Source organism: Sebastes umbrosus, chromosome 23, assembly GCF_015220745.1.
Source record: "Sebastes umbrosus isolate fSebUmb1 chromosome 23, fSebUmb1.pri, whole genome shotgun sequence".
Taxonomy (NCBI): Eukaryota; Metazoa; Chordata; class Actinopteri; order Perciformes; family Sebastidae; genus Sebastes; species Sebastes umbrosus.
The window spans coordinates 21019299-21039957 of NC_051291.1; the positions used below are offsets into that span (position 1 = coordinate 21019299).

At 37.3% G+C, this 20659-nt stretch overlaps 3 protein-coding genes across 11 annotated transcripts in view; 2 read left to right on the top strand and 1 right to left on the bottom strand.

Annotated features, from left to right (window-relative positions):
- The window catches only part of rtcb (RNA 2',3'-cyclic phosphate and 5'-OH ligase), a 10233-nt gene extending 8527 nt beyond the window's left edge, over window positions 1-1706 (bottom strand). Inside the window, exons 1-3 of the mRNA XM_037760998.1 lie at window positions 1424-1706; window positions 118-196; window positions 1-36 (exon numbers count right to left, since the gene is read on the bottom strand). The exon at window positions 1-36 is cut by the window's left edge and continues 32 nt beyond it. Coding sequence (XP_037616926.1) covers window positions 1-36; window positions 118-196; window positions 1424-1516 — 208 coding nt within the window. The 5' untranslated portion in view covers window positions 1517-1706. The remainder of the gene's footprint in view (window positions 37-117; window positions 197-1423) is intronic.
- A 375-nt stretch (window positions 1707-2081) lies between these two features.
- On the top strand, window positions 2082-10601 carry fbxo7 (F-box protein 7). Of its 3 annotated transcripts, none has more exons than XM_037760993.1 (10): window positions 2082-2236; window positions 3530-3652; window positions 3859-4342; window positions 6305-6550; window positions 6637-6781; window positions 7913-7996; window positions 8082-8177; window positions 8270-8446; window positions 8551-8591; window positions 9945-10601. In XM_037760993.1, exons 2-10 carry the CDS (start codon window positions 3531-3533, stop codon window positions 10239-10241), a joined length of 1692 nt encoding a protein of 563 aa, XP_037616921.1. In that variant the 5' UTR covers window positions 2082-2236; window position 3530; the 3' UTR covers window positions 10242-10601. The 3 variants fall into 3 exon arrangements, with proteins under 3 accessions (XP_037616921.1, XP_037616922.1, XP_037616923.1); XM_037760994.1 differs by having other exon boundaries at window positions 8085-8177; XM_037760995.1 differs by having other exon boundaries at window positions 3859-4297.
- A 1069-nt stretch (window positions 10602-11670) lies between these two features.
- kiaa0930 (KIAA0930 ortholog) overlaps window positions 11671-20659 on the top strand; it is a 32696-nt gene continuing 23707 nt past the window's right edge. For 2 of the 7 annotated variants that reach the window (XR_005205590.1, XM_037761003.1), the window contains exons 1-2: window positions 13709-14528; window positions 17439-17540. Coding sequence is in view for 6 of the 7 variants with exons in the window: in XM_037761003.1 (XP_037616931.1) it covers window positions 14381-14528; window positions 17439-17540 (250 nt within the window). In the remaining variant the exon portion in view is untranslated. Of the gene's footprint in view, window positions 11939-12230; window positions 12289-13708; window positions 14529-17438; window positions 17541-20659 lie in introns of those variants that run through there. The other 5 variants (XM_037761004.1, XM_037761006.1, XM_037761005.1 and 2 more) reach the window with 5 other exon arrangements.

Consider the following 20659-nt stretch of genomic DNA (forward strand, 5'->3'; position numbering starts at 1 on the left):
CGATCTGTTTCATGGCCGGAAGGAATCCTCCCACACCTGGAGGACAAAGTATATAAATAAATAAAGTGAAACATGTGGGATGATTTCAGAGGGTTAAAGAGTCAAACAGCAGCTGACCTCCTCCTCGACACGCGTTACGAAGCTCCTCAAACATCAGCTTCTCCAGAGGTTCGTTCACGTAGAAGGTTCCCTCAACCTGCAAGAAAACATCTGTTTTAATGTTCATGTAGACTCAAAACAATCAATCAATACAATAAAAGTTAGAATAACATCTCACTTTAATGGTCAATATATGTAGAAGGAAAAAGGAGCAACTCTGCTTCACTTATGTTTTAAAAAATCAGTAAAATATGTGAAAGATAAGTGAAAAATGTCTGAAAATTATAATTAAAATATGTGAAGAATATCCAAAAATGATTATTAAAATATGTGAAAAATATGAGTGAAAAATGTCTGAAAATTATTAGTAATATATGTGAAAAATATATGCAAGTTGTGCAAGTTTTTAGAACTGCACAGAAAGAAAAATATTGAGTTCTTTAAGAGGTTCCATGTGTTCAAATGTAGTTTGAAAACCTCCATTAGTTCAGTTTTGTGCTCACATGTTGCACATTACTAAAGTGATTTGTGTTTATTCAAATTACCACACAGCCTGTCGCAAACACATATGCACATGTAATTGATTAATCTAATTGGTGCAATATTAAGCTTCATTTTCATATTAGTCCTGATATTAATAACATATTTTTTTGCTATTATTGATTGAGACCAATGAGCTGATTAATATCATAATCTCCTACCTGATGTGGTTCCTGACTTCAATGTTTTCAATGTGGGACAACTTTTGTTTCACCACACAGCATGAATTAAAAAATGTTTCTATTATTTAATAATACGTTTATAATAATAATAATAATAATAATAATAATAATAATAATAATAATAATAGTATGGGATCCTTGTCAAAATAGTTATGTTAAAATGTTAAAAATCATCAGTTTTATTCTCTCAATATCAATATAAATCATTTTAGAAATCCATTATAGTCTACTGATTTCGATTAGAAAAAATGTATAATTATTATTGAGGATGCCTATGTGGCCAAACTGTAGATTATATTTTGATTTATTTTAATGTTTCAGTAATCATTAGGATCCACCCTTTAATTCGGCTAACATCTTATAGCTAATAGTTGCATCATTGAGCTTCGTCAGCTGGTTGAACTTTGGTTTGCGGCTGATTTCTGAAATAATTTCATTGATTCTTGTAACAACATTAAATTAATTATTGTGGTATTTTGTAAAGGGAGTCTGGTTAGAGTCTAAACAAGTAGCCAACATGTGCTGACTGACTGTAGATAACTGTGGTTGAGTGGAGCAAGGTGAGCTAACCACCTAGCCACGTTAACAGCTACAAGTCTCACCTGCATGTTGGGAACGAACCCTTTCTTAATCCTCCAGCAGTTACTGCTGATCTTATCCAGATACTGCAGCTCATCGTTATAACTGCGACTCATTGTTGCGATCACAGGAGGTTTGATGTTACAGAGTTTAATGCTGCTGCGCTTCACCGGCTGTTTAATGTCTAATGTTCAGTGTGTCAGCAGCAGTCAGAGCTGGACGGAGGCCCGTAAGCTGTTTGACAGAAAAACGCGATTGTTAATTTGGCATGACGCATTAAAATATAACTTTTAACGCTAATTTAACAATGAACGTGAGACTTCTTTTGTTAAATATGCAGAACTCATAAATGACTTTATTTTTACAAAGTTAATAATCTATTCATAAGTCCGGAGTGTTAGCTAACATATAAACTGCTAGCTTGCCGTAGATGTAGTCCATGGATGTATTGATGTAGTCAAACAAGTTTAGCAAGTCAAGTTTAGCCGTAAAGGATGTTCGGCGACTGGCCTTCAAAACAAGAGCATAAACTATTTTCTCTTTTTGTAATTAACACATTTACATTACAATTGACATGTTTATTACACTAAGCACACTCATACACTCTACCCTGTGGAAAGTTTACTAGCTATGCGGTATTTCACTTTTTCTTTTTGACACATTTCTAACTTGGTCATTTATTTTGAAAATCTTTATATTGAAAACCGGAACTTGTCTGTGTTTAGCTGTGTGCTGGTTTGACGCTGCTGTCTGGGTCGCTCCTGGTCTGTTTACAGATGCGACTTATCAGAGAGATGTCATAAAACCACCTGGATTTAATCACTTTAATTAATCACGTAAGTGTTTTTCTGCTCTCACATCTTTTATCACTAACACGGCGGTTAAACAAGTCAACTAGCTAACCTAGTTAGCACTAAGTGAACTAGCAAAGCGTCACTGTTACGCAGCAACTGAAACCGTTCAGTTAGTTGACGTTTAGACTAGAAACGAAACCAAACATGTCATTTCTTCTTAAATAACAAGCCAGCTTTGATGCCAGACTGCTGCTAGATGTATTGAATCTGTTTCTGTCTTGTTTTATTTATTTAGTGATAATGTGTTTTGTCCTGTGGAATTTTAAGTTCCTAACGTTAGTTAACCGAACATGATTTGAATGTGATGTTTGTGCTGAATCATGAATCTAGTCTGTTTTCATGGTAACACAAAGCTGCTTTAATACTTTCAACTCCCAAACAACGTTCATGACTCATCAGAAATAAAAGATGGAGATTTCCTGATGGAGTTTTGTACTAGAAAGAGAGCAAAGTAATGAGACATGGAGTTTTGTTTTTTGGTCCTATCAACAGGATAACTTTATACATAGCAATGAATAATTCTACTATATATAAGTCAGATTGTTTTTATTAAGTTGTAGTAGTTCATGAGAAAATACACATGTTCAAAGATGATCTGTTGCAACATTTGTCCACCAAACTCCATTCACTTTTCATCATGTTTAAGGGAAACCTGTCATTTTGAGCTATTCAGTCCTATTTGTTTGTAAAAACAGAATATATAATATGAGGTATGCTATATGGCCAAAATGTGGACACTCCTGTCAAGTAAGAGCAGTAGTTCTTACAAAAATGTGCAAATATTTAAAGATGTTCTGTTATAGAAATAAGCATCTTTCCACCAAACTCTAAAAGCAGCTAAAGGTATAATATCAAGTATGTCATAAAGGCCAAAAGTATACAGAAATAACTAAACATGATATAATATATATCATCATATAATAACTAAACATGATTCAGTTTGTAAAATCAGTTAAAGGTCTAATATCAAGTATGTCATAAAGGTCAAAGGTATACAGACACTCTTGTAAAGTAACAGCAGTAGTTAGTTAAATGTGCAGATGTCCTGTTGTAGAAACTAGCATCTTTCCACCAAACTCCATTCACTTTCCATTAAATTCTAGAAATTAAATCTGTTAAAACTTTTTGGAGCTTTTCTGCTACAAACACAAACATGATTTAGTTTTAAAGTAGTTTATTTGCCATGGTTTGAACTGTGCCCCTTAGTCACAATTAAGGGAAATCTTAATGCTTTGTTGGGAGTGAATGACTTCATCTGTTCATGTTTGTCTGCAGCATGAAGCTGCGAGTTCGGATCAACCGACAGACCAGTAGGGTGGAGTTACCGGGAGAAGAACCCAGTCTGAAGGAGCTCACAGATCTTATCAAGGACACGGTTCTGTCTTCTCACGGACTCAGGTCAGACACCAGATACTGTTTCTTATTAAATAATGATTATTAAAGACATGGGCAGAGCAGAGATGGTTTACTTACATAGGAACAAACTTTCTCTCTGCTGTTTATGTTTTTGTTTCTAAACTATTTTAGATTTGGCCAGTTGTCATTTTAGTTTAAAGTCCTGTTACGACAGAACATTTGATGTGAGCCAGTGTTTTGGGTTTCAGTGCAGACACTCAGTTCCGTTTGTCTCTGAACGGCTCTGAGCTTCTGACAGACTCCGGTCAGACTCTGTCGTCCTGCGGCATCGTCTCTGGAGATTTGGTCTGTGTCGTCCTGCCTCAGTCTGCAGCCGACAACTCCACCAACTCCACCAACTCCACCAACTCCACCAACTCTACCAACTCTACCAACTCTACCAACTCCACCAACTCCACCAACCCCACCAACCCCACCAACTCAAACCGCTCCACCAACTCCATCAACCCCAACAACTCTACCAACCCCACCAACCCCACCAACTCAAACCGCTCCACCAACTCCAACAACCCCAACAACCCCAACAACCCTACCCACTCAAACAGCTCCACCAACAGACCGACCAGCAGCTCAGAGAACCAGAGGCAGCAGCAGAACCAACAGACAGCCGCCATGACCTCCAACCAGGTGAGTGATTCACCTGTGGAACCAGAACATGCAGCGGTGGAAGAAGTACTCATGATAATTACAGGTGGTATGAATTATATATTTGTACTTGTTGAATCGCTTATTTATAGGGCTGAACAGACTGTCTAAAATGTCTGTTGTCATATTTTATGACATCATCACCCTAAAAAGAAAAAGAAAAAAAAATCCTCTTGCAAATTCTCAATTTGAATAAAGTGATTCATCGGATTAAATGAGTTAGTCTTTTTTATTAAATCAACTCTCTTTAATGAATATAGCTCGATAGTGGAAAAATAAATGAAAAAATAGAAGTGAAAATGTTCTAATTGTTAATTATTAGCAAAATATGTCAAAAAATATAAGTGAAAAATATCCCAAAAATATTAGTAAAATATGTGAAAAATATCCAAACAATATTAGTAAAATATGCGAAAAATATCCAAAAATTATTAGTAAAATATATGAAAAATATCCCCCTAAAATATTAGTAAAATATGTGAAAAATATCCCCCTAAAATTACTAGTTAAATATGTGAAAAATATAAAAAAAAATGATTAGTAATATATGTGAAAAATATCCAAACATTATTAGAAAAATATGTGAAAAATACCCAAAAATTATTAAAATATATGAAAAATTAAAAAAAAATATTAGTAACATGTGAAAAATATCCAAACATTTTTAGTAAAATATGTGAAAAATATACAAAAAATATGAAAAAATATCAAAAAAGTATTAGTAATGTATGTGAAAAATAAATCAAAATTATAAGTAAAAAATTATTAGTAAAATATGTGAAAACTATCCGAAAGTAATTAGTAACATATGTGAAAAAGTTTGTGAAAAATGTCTGAAAAATATGTAACAAATATGTGAAATTATCCAAAATATATTTTAAAATATGTAGAAAAATATCCAAAAAATAATAGAAAATATGTGAAAAATATAAGAAAAAAATATTTGTAAAGTAATTTTGCAATTTATTTTCATTATTGATTTTTTTTAAATTACTTTATTAATCATTTAGTTACAAACAAAATATCAATAAATATCTGAAATAAGTGAAAAATGCTCATAACAAGAGATTTCACGATTAAACTCCTTCATCTTTATTTTCTTTACCATTAAATTAAAGGGACTATTTGTAACTTTGTACGCGCATAAATGTAGCGGGTCGTCACACATGCGCGCTCGCATATGCGTGTAGCCGCTGTACTCTCCTCCTCTGCCTGCTCGCCTTCACTCAGACAGCTCAGCTCGCTCCACCTCTAGACGTGAACGCGCGTTCACTCCACACTGCAGAAGAGTTAGTTTAGCTCTTGAGAATATCTAGTAAATGTACAGGGGACGTTTGTGCAGAAATAACTGCTGCAGCTCCTCCAGACCAACAGAGGTTTCACGTGTCTTGTGAAGTGACGGAGCTCTACAGAGATTTACGTTGTCTTCTCGTTACCGACCGGGTGCCGGTGTCTCCTCTGCTCTCTCCGGCTGCGGGCGGAGAGAGCAGGGAGACACGCTGGAGAGCCCCGCTGCCTCAGCCTGCACTTAGGCAGGAAAAGCCAACACTAGGATCAGATCTAAATCATGTTCATGGAGAGACCTTCGTCTGGTCAGCTAACATTACTGCCAAGCAGCTGAAATATAGAGTGATATTGTGCTTTTAGCTGACTTGTGTCGCCTCACTGTTTTGAGTGATGCTCGTTCAGGTATATTGAGAGCAAGCAAGCGCGAGCCCGACGCTGACTTTCGTTGGTTTCACGGCCACAGGTGTCGCTGTTAAGAAGCATTTCTGAAAGTTACAAATAGTCCCTTTTAATATAGTACAACTTTTTACCCTCTTTTAACTCGTCAGTGCGTTCCTCTCTTTGTGTGCAGCGAGCTGGAGAGCAAACTGCGCTGCATTCAAATGTTGATTTATAATTTGAATGTTAATGTTATGAATGAAGCTTCAGTGCAGCTCTAGTTATTTCTCGTTGAGTTTGATCCTTGTTGTATTTAACAAACAGCCCGGCAGCAGCAGCAGCAGCAGCAGCAGCAGACCTGCGAGGACGGAGTCCGAGGAGACCGGCGAGGTGCTGGACTCTGATCCGGCGGCCCCTAGCTGGGAGCCAATGCTGTGCAGCGAGGCGGAGGACGGTCAGGCTCCTCTCTCTCTGGAGCTCCTCCACCACTCGGCCCAGACCAGCAGTCCCAGCGACGCCATCATGGTGGCCGGACACCTGCTGATGATCGAAACTGGCTTCGTTCCTCAGGTGGTCTGAATGCCTCCAGTGATGGATGTAATCAGTGTGTATAAGTGTATATATACTGTAAATATAAACACTATGTGTGTGTTCAGGGCTGTGAGCTGAAGGCCGGTGAGATGCCTGCAGGCTGGAGGTCTCCGGCTGGACTCTACAAGCTGCAGTACTCTCATCCTCTGTGTGAGAGCAGCCTGGCCATGGTGGTGGCTGTGAGTATGGGCGCCACGCTCGTCATCAACGGTCAGTTCATCACCGTTATTTCATGATCCAGGTGTGACAGCTGCTGTGTGGTCGGCTGTATCTTCTTCTGTCTGTAAAGTGTTTCTAGTGGGTGGTACAAGCATGAAATGCTTATGACATCACTTTACAACCCAAAAAATCCACACTAAAATACAAAATAAAGCTCAGTTTCTGGTGAGGAAAGCACAAGTTAAGGGAGGACTTATGGTTCATTAAGGGGTCACGGAGTAAAGGTGAAACAATGAACACATAAGTCAGTTGACATAGAACAGTAATCTATAATTATTTGGTGAATTGATTAATTGTTTCAGTTATTTTTTCCAGTTTCTCAGATGCGAGAATTTGCTGCTTTTTCTTTGTCTAACGTGACAATAAACTGAACATCTTTGGGTTTTGGGCTGTCAGTCAAATAAAACAAAACATTTGAAGACGTCACCTTGTGTCACCAAAAAAATTGTGAAAAACATCCGGAAATATATCCGAAATATGTAAAATGTATAAGTGAAATATGTCAGAAAAATATTTGAGAATAATTAGAAAAATATATGTGAAATATGTCTGAAAATTATTGGTAAAATATGTGAAACAATTGTGAAAAATATCCGAAAAAATATTTGAAACATATCCGAAATATCTGAAAATGATTGTAAAATATCTGAAAAATATAAGTGAAAAATGTCAGAATATTATTAGTAAAATAGTTAAGCAATTCATTTTTATTATTACCCTTACATTCGTAATCATTTAGTTAAAAACTTTTTGTGAAAATGTTTTTAAAAAAGAATGAAAAATGCTCATCACAAAATGTTTTTCACTATTAAACTACTTTTTTTTTATCATTAAATTAATTTAGTTACACATTTAAAGTGATGTAATAAAGTTATTTTAATGGATTATCTGCATCAAGTATAAACCCAGTTTTAGTGTTGATGAACGGGTGAAAACAGGGACACAAAGATGCTTTTTATTACTCTCAGATCTTCACCAACATTACTTAAAACCACAGTCAGGTGTAAAGTTGAACCACGTCATCTTTTTATTCCTTTTTAATTTCTTCTAGCATTAAAAATAACATAAAAATGTAAAGTGTATTTTTCTTCCGTGTTTCTTATCCGTCTGTTGTTCCTGCAGCGACTCTGAAGGTGAACGAAACCGTTGACACGGTCCGTAAACTGTGTCTGAATCCATCCAGCTACGTGACCAACGAGTGGCCAGGTAGAGCTCTCTGATTGAAGCTTCTGTTATTATTAATAATAATAATAATAATAATAATAATATAACGGTTGTGTTGTTTGTTGAGGAGAAAGTGCAGCTGCAGCATTCAGAGATCTGAACAAACTGTCCCGACTATTCAAAGACCAGCTGGCGTACCCGCTGATCGCTGCCGCCAGAGAAGGTACTGACCCGTCTCACCCGTCTCTAATAAATACACATGTACTGACTGTGGTTGTGATGTCACTGTGATGTCACTGCGGTGTGTGTTTCCAGCGATGGCTCTGCCTGTGGCGTTCGGTCTGGCCGCTCTTCCTCCCGAACTCCTCCTCAGAGTCCTCAGACTGCTGGACGTCCAATCGGTGGTCCGACTGTCTTCAGTCAGCCGACACTTCAACGTCTCCACCGCCGACTCCTCGCTGTGGAGGCACCTGTACCGCCGCGACTTCTCAGGTCAGACTCCGGACAGCTCACCTGTCTCCGTCTGCTGGTAGAGAGTTTTATATTTATACAGTTTGTCTCATTAATAATTGAATAAACTCTGTGTTGTGCTTCAGCTCGAGATGTCAACAGGTCCAGAGACACCGACTGGAGAGAGGTGAGAAACACAAATATAACTGAATATTAAATTCACATGGAAACACTGAATCCATATCTGAACCAGGGCTGCAGACAGCAGTTTGATTCCATTACTGATTATATTTTCACTTTATTTAGTTATCATTTAGTGAACAATATCCAAAAATATGTGAAAGAAATGTCAGAAAAATATGTGAAAAAATTATTGGAAATGTCTGAAAAATCTCTGAAACATATTAGTAAAATATGTGAAAAATGTACGAAAAAAAGATTAAAAATATCATTAGTAAAATATATGAAACAGTTAGTGAAAAATGTCCAAAACATATTAGTAAAATATGTGTAAACCATTGTTACATTTTTTTTTTTTTTTTAAAACAAACAAAATAAAAAGTCTGAAAAATTATTAGTAAAATATGTAAAAGTTATTGGTGAAAAATTTCCGAAAAACATCCTAAAATCATTAGTAAAATATGTGAAAACATTTGTGAAAAATGTAAGAAAAATATCCAAAATATATTAGTAATAAATAAATAGCGAGAAATATATGAAAAATGTCCGAAAGTTATTAGTAAAAGATGTAAAAGATGTACGTGAAAATGTCGGAAATCATTAGTAAAATATGTGAAACAGTTAGTGAAAAATGTCCAAAGATTATTATTAAAATCTGTGAAAACAAATTGTGAAAAATATCTAAAAAAAAATTGTGAAAATTGTTTGTCATATATGTAAAAATATAATTGAATAATATCTGGAAAAACGTCTTAATATTAGCTAAATATGTGAAAAAATGTGTGAAAGTTATTCGCAAAATAGTTTAGCAATTCATTCGATCAATTTTTCCTCCACTTAATCAGTCATTTAGTTCAAAACTAAATATTATTAGATAAAATATATAAAAACTGAACAATGCTCATCGCAAGACCTGTTTTTTCACTATTAAACCAATTATTTTTTTACTATTAAATTGAATTAATTTATCCATTTATAATAATTTTAATGCAATTTTAAAGGGATAGTTGATGGCTTATCTGAAATGTTTATTGGATTTTAAAACCCCATAATTCAGGCACAAATACCCCTAATATACAGCAAATCCATTAATACATGTATCCGTGAATAAACTCCAAATTAGGATTAAACATCTGAATTTACAGCTGGATTGATGTAACTACGGTAACGAGATAATTAATTAATAAAACATTTTTAAGGGATAAATAACGAGAGCCCCTTAAGTGACGCTTTAAAAGAGCCTGTATTTATGAGTACTTTATTTAAATTAAATTAATTTAATTAATTTAATTGTGAAAACTCAGATTAGATGTTTATATTTATTATAATTCTAACTTTTTATCTTTAATTCTCTCTCCAGCGTTACAAAAGGTTTTATCAGATTCGCTCTGATCTGCGTCACGCGGCCCGTCACCACCCCGTCCCTCCGTTCCACCGGAACCCCAGGGACCTCTTCAGCTGCGTCCCCGTCCCGTTCCACCCCGCGGTGCCCGGCATCATCGGGGGCGAGTACGACCAGCGGCCGAGCCTCCCCTACGCCCTCCTGCCACGCCCTCGCCACGACCCCATCGGCCCGCCGCCGGGCCTCAACGGACGACTTCCCCGAGTGAGACCGACGGGAGGACGACCTGCAGACATCCGGCGAGGATTCATCTGACGACCGATCAGAGCTTCTTCTGCACCAATAAAACAACACCGATGATCAATAAATAACTCCAGTGTTCATTCATACCGAGTAGAGACGGGAGTTTATTCTGCTCACATACTCCTCAATTAATGTGTTTATTAGAATAACACCGCACAGCACAGCTTTTACAGAAATAAAAGATATTTTTACTTTTACTTATAAAGTTAAAAGTTGTTAAATGATGTCTTAAAATGATGACCCTTCTTATTATTATCTTGGCAGGACGGAGAAAGACGTGATGTTTTCTGCTTTAAACTGGAAGAATCTGCAGAAGAAATAGAAACTGATGAATCTGACTTTTGTAAATGTTACAGTAAAAAATGTCTCTTATTCTGTTTGTATTTACTTTGTTTTTGTCTGCAACTTTTTGTGCTGCAAAAGAGACTTTAATGGGACTAAACTGGTTAAATAAAAGTTAAAATTATAATCATTTTCACTTACTATGTCAAACTGTTGACTGTTGAAGTCATCATTTAGCTTTTAATCCAATTTTGTATATAACTACTTTCATACTTCATAACTTTGACTTGAAAAGACACTAAATCACAATTTTGAATACATAATTTTGATTTAAATAGCCAAAATTTTGACATATCTATATAATTTTGAATATTTCACAATTTAAAAAGGTTAAATCTGTGTCATAATTAGTGAAAAATGTCCGAAAATTATTAGTAAAATATGTAAAAGACATAAGTGAAAATGTCCAAAAAACATCCTAAAATTATTAGTAAAATATGTTAAAAAATTGAGAAAAATGTCCGAAATTTATTAGTAAAATATGTGAACAAAATTTGAGAAAAATGTTCGAAAATTATTAGTAAAATATGTGATAAATGTCCGAAACATATTATTAAAATATGTTAAAAAAAGTGACAAATGTACGAAAATAATTACAAAAAATGTAATAAAAAATTTGAGAAAAATGTCTGAAGATTATTAGTAAAATATGTGAAAAGTGTCCGAACATATTAGTAAAATATGTGAAAGAAATAGTGAAAAATGTCTGAAAATTATTAGTAAAAAATGTGAAAAAAATTCGGGAATTATTATAAAAATCTGAAACATATTAGACACAGTAATTATTGAAAATAATTATGAAACTTTGATAAGAGAGACATGTTATTTTGTATATTTAATAGGTTTTTAGCTCTTAATTAGCATTTATCCTCACATAAAACCCATTAAACCCTTAAATTATTACATTTATTATATATCTATGCTTTCACTGCTGCTGGAAGAGACGGACACAATAAAGTTATAGAGGACAAAAACAACCTGAAACACATTTTTGTTTCCATGGTCGGGAGCTGAGATAATGACGTCATCTTTTGTCTTAAAACAAAGGGTGCGTTCGTTTAAACAAACCCGTTTCACCGGCGAGGAGGCTCCCTTTGGGCGGGCGGAGTTTGCTGCGGTGAAACACCAGTGTTACGAATAATTCTGTTACCCGTTACATCCTGTGACCTGATTGAGATTCACATCTCCATGTAAACTGTATTCGTAGTATCACACTGACTGACGTCATATTATCACGTCTGTTTAACGGGTCAGAATGTTTATTTCTCTCTGGAGCGTCACAGAATTTAACGGGTCACAGTTTTAGCTGTAACACCAGTTCCAACCGAAGAAGGATGTAAATTGTCCGTAATTAAAACACCAGACCGGTAAAAACAGACACATTTAATGGTTTCAGTCCTCCAACGAAGTACCGACACTATTCTGTGATGTTCCGTGATTTATTCCGTTGTTTTAAAGTAGTTTTAACTCCGTTAAATAGTTCAATAGTCGATTATAAAGTTACAGCTAACGGTAGCTTTAACCGTTGTTAGCTAGCTGTTTAGTCGGTTGCTAAGTTAACCCTCGAGCCATCAACTGTGAAGGTCATATATGAATTAATCAATTCACAGAGACGTTGTTGAATATTTTCCATATTTATTTCCTCTTCACCTCCACCAGCCAGCTGGGCGGGGACTATATAGCCTGCTGCTACCGCCTAGCAGTGATGCTAACAGGGGTGCGTCTGATTCATGACCCGCTGAGCACCGGAGAACAGCACAACCAGTGTTCTGAATGCAATATAATTTCTCTCTACATCACATACTTATTAACAAATAACACGCAGTAAAGAAAAGCCATGGCAACAATGCTTAACTCTGTAGCTACAACTCTTTAGCTAAAAGACTTTGAAATGAGCCAACATTTAGTTCAGTTATTAATGTATTTAAGTCAGTTATTAGGCTAACCCCACATAAAGTAACACCAATGTATGGAAGCCCATTTCAGCCAGGAAAACTAAAAAATAGCTAGATTTAAAGTTATGTGTGATAAAAAAAAAAGGAAATACTCATGTTATAAAGTTATGAGACACTAGCTAAAAATTTTTTGAATTACATTCCAAAATACTAATCTGCAATGTCAAATTAGTATTAGTAAACCAAAATGTTTGTTACCAATTCACACATTTGAGTCACTAAATCAAAATGATGTGATATTAAGTGAGAAGTTAAGATAGTAAGGCAAAAGTAAGAGTTACTAAGTCACTGTCAAATTATAATGTACTTGTCAAAATCTATCATAAGCATTGATATTTTTATCAAGACTTATGAGATAATTAAGAATTTTGAGAAAAGTCTAAATCTTGACTCACTACGTTATAACTACAAGATAAATAAAAGTTTGACATATTATTTTGTAATTTTATAATTCAAATTCAAATCAATTCTGCAATTTCCCTTCCGGGATCAATAAAGTAAATCTATCTATCTAAATAAAATGAGAAATAGAAATGTTCATGATAAGTCAAAATTATTACATAAAAAGTCTATTTTTTAAAGGCACGTTTTGTAACTTTCAGAATGTCTTGCTCGCTCTAAATAGACATTAACGAGCATCGCTCAAAACAGTGAGGCGACACACGTCAGCTAAAACCACAATATCACTCTATATTTCACCTGCTTTGCAGTAATGTTAGCTGACCAGACGAAGGTCTCTCCATGAATCAATGCTCATCCTAGTGTTGGCCTGTCCTGCTTCAGCCCTGGAGGCTGAAGCAGCGGGGCTCCGCAGCAAGTAACGTTATCGCCTCCCGACCGCAGCCGGAGGGAACAGGGAAGACACCGGCACTCGGTCGGAGACAATAACGTTTCTCGCTGCGGAGCTCCGTCACTTCACAAGACACGGGAAACCTCTGTTGGTCTGGAGGAGCTGCAGCAGTTATTTCTGCACAAACTTCCACTGTACATTCACTAGATATTCTCAGAGCTAAATTAACTCTTCTGTAGTGTGTAGTGTGCGCGCATGCACGTGAGGGTGGAGCGAGAACGCGCGCGTTGTGTGAGTGAAGACGAGCAGGCAGAGGAGCGGTCTGAACAGTGTAGCCACACGCGAGCGCGCATGGGATCCCGACCCGGTAGATTTATACCTGCAAAAAGTTACAAACAGTCCCTTTAAGTCATTCGAACTGGGCTACCATACATATTTAATAAAACAGTCTAAAATTGTATAAAAACAAGAAGATTATATGCACAAAGTTATGTTATAAGCTACTTTTTTTTAACTGTTTGACTATATATTTTACTCCTTTACAATTCGTCTATGTATTTTGTATTTACTTTTATTAGATTTGATTGTGATAAAATGGAAATTATTACTATTATTTATAAAATAGACTGAATTTCCGGTCCGGGCGGGTCACTGAATCTGCCGGGTGACAGTATTTTGTGAAACACCTGTCGGTGCTCCGGGTCACCGTGTGTGTGTAGTAGTATTCAGGTGCTCTGTCCCTTTAAGAGGCTCGTGTTGATACAGGAAGTGTGAGGGGTGTTTCCAGCTGATCTGCACAACAGAAGGACCAGAGTCTCCCTCAGCTGCAGCATCAGAAGCCCGACCTCCAGGCTCCGCTCCCGGGCTCCACAGCAGAGAACACCGGTACCCAGGTGTGCAGTTTACGCCACTTTAAGGATCTTAATCCGGGATTAATCTGAGGAAGAACCGGGGGGATCCTCGGTGTCCCCCCTCCCGTGCTTCTCTTGTAGCCGTGTGTTAGCTACCGTGAACCGGTTCCGTCGGTAGCTGTTAGCCCGGACTGTCATGATCCCAGCGCGGAGATGGCGTCCTTCCCCGGTTTGTGTAAGGCTGTCGGGCCAGCTGAGGAGGAGGAGAACGGAGAGCTGGACGGTTCTCTGCAGCAGATGCTGAAGGCCATCGCCGACGAGAGGAACCGACTCAACATCCGACAGGAGATCAGCGGGCTCGGTGAGTCCATCCGACCGTTAGTGATTCACCGTGGCCCGAACACAGTGTGCAGGTTCCTCGGTGAACATTATACCATTACATTCATGTATAAATACACACAACAGCCTGTTTGAATTAACTATATCTGGATAATTAGTTCTATATGGGGCTGTGGTCTTCAGGATCACCAGCCAGGTAATGAGGGGCCACAGAGGGGCCCCCCAGAACTAATCCAGGTTCACTTTGACTCTACAGGTTTAGTGGTTATTAAACTGGACAATTATTAATGGTAAACCAGTAAACATTAATATCAAATGACATGAGAAAGTCAGTAAGTTATGTACATAATGTTACAGTAAAAGTACTAATACCACACTTAGTTAAGTTATGTATATATTGTTACAGTAAAAGTACTAATACCACACTTAGTTAAGTTATGTACATAATGTTACAGTAAAAGTACTAATACCACACTTAGTTAAGTTATGTATATACTATTACAGTAAAAGTACTAATACCACACTGTACAAATACAGTAAGTTATGTATATACTGTTATTATTAATATAATGGAGTAAAAACTGCAGTATTTCCCTCTGAAAAGTGGAATAGAAGTATGAAGTATGTCAAAATATATACTCAGGTAGAGTACTAATATTAAATGGAAACAGTTTGTAGTTTTTAGAATATGTTTGTGTACAGATAAATAAAAACAAAACAAGTTACAGCACAAGATAAAGTATACTTTATCGTCCCAAGGAGAAATGTTGCTTGGGCAGTAGTGCAGTACACAGCGGCAGTCAGCTTAAAACAATACATAACCGACAAGTAGTACACCTAGACACAGTGGAAACAAGTAAAAGATTGCACATTCCTTGAGACAGCTATATATATATTAATAAATAGGCATTCAAAACAAGTCATTACAGTGATACACCAAAGACGCAGTAGAAAAACCTCTCCAATATTACACAGTTCATCAGGGAGCTTTAGAGTTAGGCTATCAGTTTCCCCCTGCTTCCAGTGTTTATGCTAAGCTAAGCTAACCTCATTCTGACTCCGGCTCTGTACGGAACACACAGACGTGAGACTGATATATTACCCAAAAACTCTTCCTTTAAACAGTAAATTCAGTTTCCTTTTTTCTGCAAATATCTTGTTTGAATTGCGTCAGTTGGATTCTGCTTCATATAATTTGTATTGTTAATCTATAAAAGATAAATGGCAGCACAAAGATGTTAAAATGTGGGTAAACTTCCTCTCCACTAATTGATGCTGTTGCATTATCTCAGTAATGGAGCCTGTTTAAAGACATTATTCATCAGATGAACCTGTGGTCATAATCAGTCCTGAAGAGCAGCCGGCTGGTAGAAAGCTCCAGCTCTGTTATCTGTATCTTGTACCATGTGGACGTCTGGTCTGCAGATCTAGATCACAGCAGACCGCCGTGGCGCTGCAGGTTTACGTGGGTCGTTTGTTCTGATGGAGAAATCAATGGAGCTCTGTTTCATCATCCCATGACTTCATCACAGCACACGGGCCTCTGTTTATCAGATCTGTCGTCAGTGAACAATGACAGAGAGGGAAGCGCTATAGTGTGTGTTAAAGAGGTTAGTTTAAGTTATTCATTAAGGAAAACATCAACTATTCTGGCTTCTCCAGTGTGAATATGTCCCGTTTTTATAGCATCCTAAACTGAAAATCTTTGGGTCGGACAATACAAAACATTTGAAGACATATTCCTGAACTTTTTAGTATTTATTTTACATTTAATAGACTAAAAATGTAATTGATTCATCGAAAAAATAATCGATAAGCTCTAAAATAATCTCCACAAAGTACCTTAAGTAGCTCTTCTGGAGCTTTTGATAATAGCACATGGTCTTCATCAGCAGATGGAGTTGTGTCCTGAATGTTAAAATATCAAACTTTTCTGATCACTTAAGTACTTTCTGGCCAGTTTGAATTAACAAACTGTTATTAAATTATATTTTATTAAAATAATGTGCTGCAAAGTGAATCACTTGTATGCCGAATTTAGCAGAAAACCCTGTTGATTAGTAAAAACCATGAGATCCCTCTCTGTTAGGTCTGTATGTGTGTGAACAGTATTGTCTTAAATTGATAGATTTTTGAATGGAGTTCGTTTTGAGAGGAGAGAGACTAACGCTGAACTTTTTTCGGACTTTTTCTTCACCAAATGACCGATAAATTTAAAGAAAAATTGATGAAGAGTTTCCGCTGACCCTTTAACTTTGCCTTGAATAATAGACAATGAGAAAATGTATTTATACATTTATACTCCCGTGTTCTGTGAGGTAAAATTATTGCTTTTGTGAATGGAGTCTGGTGGCTTTGAAGAGAACACTATAACGGCTCCAGTTCCCCGTCAGAAAGGGCTGTCTGACGGCCAGGTAAAGCGGCTGTGGACGGGAGCAGCAGAAAAATGGATTTTAAACACCTAAAAAAAAAATCAATATCAGTTTAAGTCTACGCTTTATTTAGAATATTTTCACAGCTTTACCTCGCCTTTATACAGCCCTTTCTAACGGGAACTGAAGCCGTTATATCACTCTCTTTAAAGCCACCAGACTCCCTTCACAAAAACAGTAATTTTACCTCTCAGAACAGGGGACTTGCTGGTCTACCGCTGCATACATCGGTTAGTTAGTTTGTGTTATTGTGTGACTTTCTGATCTGAACTAACGTGGCGTCCACAGCAGAACATTGCTTAGCTTCCTGCCGGTACTCCTGCCTGCTTCTCTAAACTGGGAGCACGCAGACCGTCATCTAAGTTACTGTATGTAACATTAACACTCTGGCTATAAAGCAGGTTTGGTTTGCTGACCGTCCTATTATCTCAGGTGTGTTTTTGTGTCAGTCGCTGGTGTTTCTTTATTCAGAGTCAGTAGTCTGTCTGTGTCCTTGGCAGGTCCTCTACAGACTGCTGATTGTGAGTCAGGTCTGACCGCCAGCATCAACAGTGACTCAGGTCTTTACTCAACTGGAGGAGAGTTCCCGTTTATCACAACTGGTATTGCTGGTTTTGTTCGTTATTTCTATCATCTATCATAATAACATTATACTCATCTGTGTTTCTTCTGTTCGGTGATGTCACTGTGTACCATAGACTAAGTATAAGAAGTGGATGTAGTCACCGTCACGTCACCCATTGGTTTGTGGACTGCTGTTTTGAAGCCTCGAGTTAGGCATTTTGGGCCGTTGCCTCCTTGGTTTTTGGTGGTCGTCATGCTGGTTTTTAGCTGTCACCATCTGGATTTTTGCCTGTTACCATCTTGGTTTTTGTCCGTCACCATCAACATCTTGGTTTTTGGCCGTCAGCATCTTGGTTTTTGCACATCACCTTCACCATCTTTGTTATTGGCCGTCACCATCTTGTTATTTGGTTGTCGCCATCTTGGTTTTTGGCTGTTGCCATATTGGTTTTTGATCGTCACCATCTTTGTTTTTGGCCGTCACCATCTTGTTTTTTGGGCGTCACCATCTTAGTTTTTGCACATCACCATCACCATCTTGGTTTTAGGCAGTCGCCATCTTGGTTTTTGAACATCAACATCTTGGTTTTTGGCCGTCGCCATCTTGGTTTTTGGCTGTCACCAAACTATGAAAGTAAAGGTAATTCCAGCCACTCCCTTACCAGCCTTTATTAGCAACTTATATATTTGTCTGTGTTGGCTCGTATAATTTGAGTACCGGCTTTTATTGAAGAATGTACGACACATACTATCAAATATATCACACGGCTTTCATAAACCAGTTTAAACAGGAGCAGAACCAGCAGAGTCCATTGAGGCCAGACACAGAGATGAACATCAATGATTCAGGTTTAATTACCTCCTAACACAGCAGCGTATCCCTCAACAGTGAAACACCGCTGCCTGCCTGCTATAAATACAGCGGTGTAACAGACAGAATAGATTGGGATCGATCGATGGGAGCTGCTCTTCACAAACGGCATGACGTGACTGAGTGTTACTGTATAGTAAAAATAGCTGTGTGATCTGACTGTGACTCACACACTGACAGACACAATGATTACAAATGAATATTTAATGTAGTCGGTGAGCTGAGCTGAAGTAAAACAGTTTCCAACATGTAATTCTGTACAGTTTCTATATTAGTATATGAACATAAGTGTTTGTGTATATGACTGCAGGACAACTCAGACAGAAGGAGATCTCAGTGGGACGTCTCCCATCTGTTTACATTGTACAGTCTGTTTGTGCAACAACATTAACTCTGTAAAAGGTGATGAAGCAGTTTGTAAGTGTTGTCAATCTCATATCCAGACGGCGTAAATTCAGGGATTGGAAATTAGTAAGTGAAGCTGAAGTATCCATGCATAGAATATGAAAACAAAACTAAAATTAGAAAGGAGAGCCCAGACCTCGGCCATTAGGGTCCCATTTAGAGTCAAATATACCTTAAAGCAGGGGATTCTTTAGGGCGGGGCTACCTTGTGATTGACAGGTCACTACCGCGGCGTTGTCCGGTCTGGGAGTTGTCCCTGTTTTCAGTTCATCTAAGTTAATTATAACCTTTTTGGTCCCCTAAAAATGTCTTGTCCAACGTTCGGTTGTACGTATAGCTCCACCCTCTCGTGTCACTTCTGGTTGCCAAAAACCAAGATGGCTACAGCCAAAAACCGAGATATTGATGTTTTCCTTTCCCTGCAATTTAACAGAAATTTTTGAAGAAAAATCCTCCAGACTCACTATCCTACCTGTTTGATATTTAATGCTTTTATTGTGAAAGACTTTGTAACTTTTGTTTTGAAACTACTACATACTGTACTTCCATATTTTCTTTTTTTTCTTTTTTACTTACCTTAGTTAGTTTAAGTTTTGGTTTATATATCTCTGGACAGGTTTTAAGATATCAGCAGTGAAAAAATCCTGTTAAAAGAAATTCAGCTACAGCAATCAATAGTTATAGTGACTGGAACTATGCACTATTTCACCTTGGACTTAAGGACATTTAAACGGGAAATTTTCACTATTTTTTAACATTATATAGACATTCTGATTGATTCAACAAGACATTTGTTTTGAGGTAGATTAGAAATAGAAAGACCTGGTCTCTGTTGTGTTTTAGAGGTTGGTGTCTATCAAAGACCATATTTATCAGGTTAATCCTGGTCTCTGAGATCCTCAAAATATGTCTTTTAAGCTCCTTGCTGATAATACCACACAGGTTATTCATTCTAGCATGTCTGTACAGTATATCCTCACAGCAGTATGAACTAATGGTCAACACCATGAACCAGCTAGAGAAGAGGAACCCCTCAGTAGGATTAGTTAGAGCTGTCAGGAGGAAACCAGCTGTAGAGAGACTCTGATCCTGTTACGTCTTCACTTTAAATCCTCTCATCCAACCTGCTGAGTGTCGTCACTTCAGATACTAAATTCTCATCACATGACTCATTCATTCATTCATTCATTCATTCGTTCGTTCGTTCCACCTGAACACATGACAGAGGGAGGCACATGCAGCAGAACCTCCTCTTGTCACGTTATTTAGAAACAACACAAGCTGAACATTGTTCAAGGAAAGTTTATAAAATCTGCTGTGAAATAATAATTTAACAGTTACAAAAGCTGAAAGTAAATTTTGAGATGGTCCTGAAAAGATTCAGTAGACAGGCGGACATTGTTAATATTAAGAGGGGGGTTCTAGGGGTCTTTTAGGTCAATGGTTCCTCTTAAAATAGGGAAATAATCTGCTTGCACCTCTTGTCACTAGTTGATTTTGTTCAAGTTTAAAAACATTTACTGTCTTTCCAACTATACAAATACAGTTAAAATAGTTTCATATGACATATCTTCTTTTTTGTGTGTCTCCACCCACAGGTGGGGAACCGCTGCTTTAGGTGGTTCCTGTAATCATTTAGGAAGTCCCAGTGGTCCTTTTGGAGGTTTTGTGGTGACTGGGGAGATTCTAGAGTCTTATAGGAGGGACTAGGTCTCCTTAGGAGGTTCCAGTGATCATTGTGTGGGTTTTAGGGTTCCTTTAAGTAGTTCTAGAAGTCCTTCGAGAGGTTCTAGTGATCATTGAGGAGGTTCTGGTGGTCACTAAAGTGATTCTAGAGGTCCTGTAGGTGGTTGTAGTGGTGGTGAGGAGGTTTGATCATGG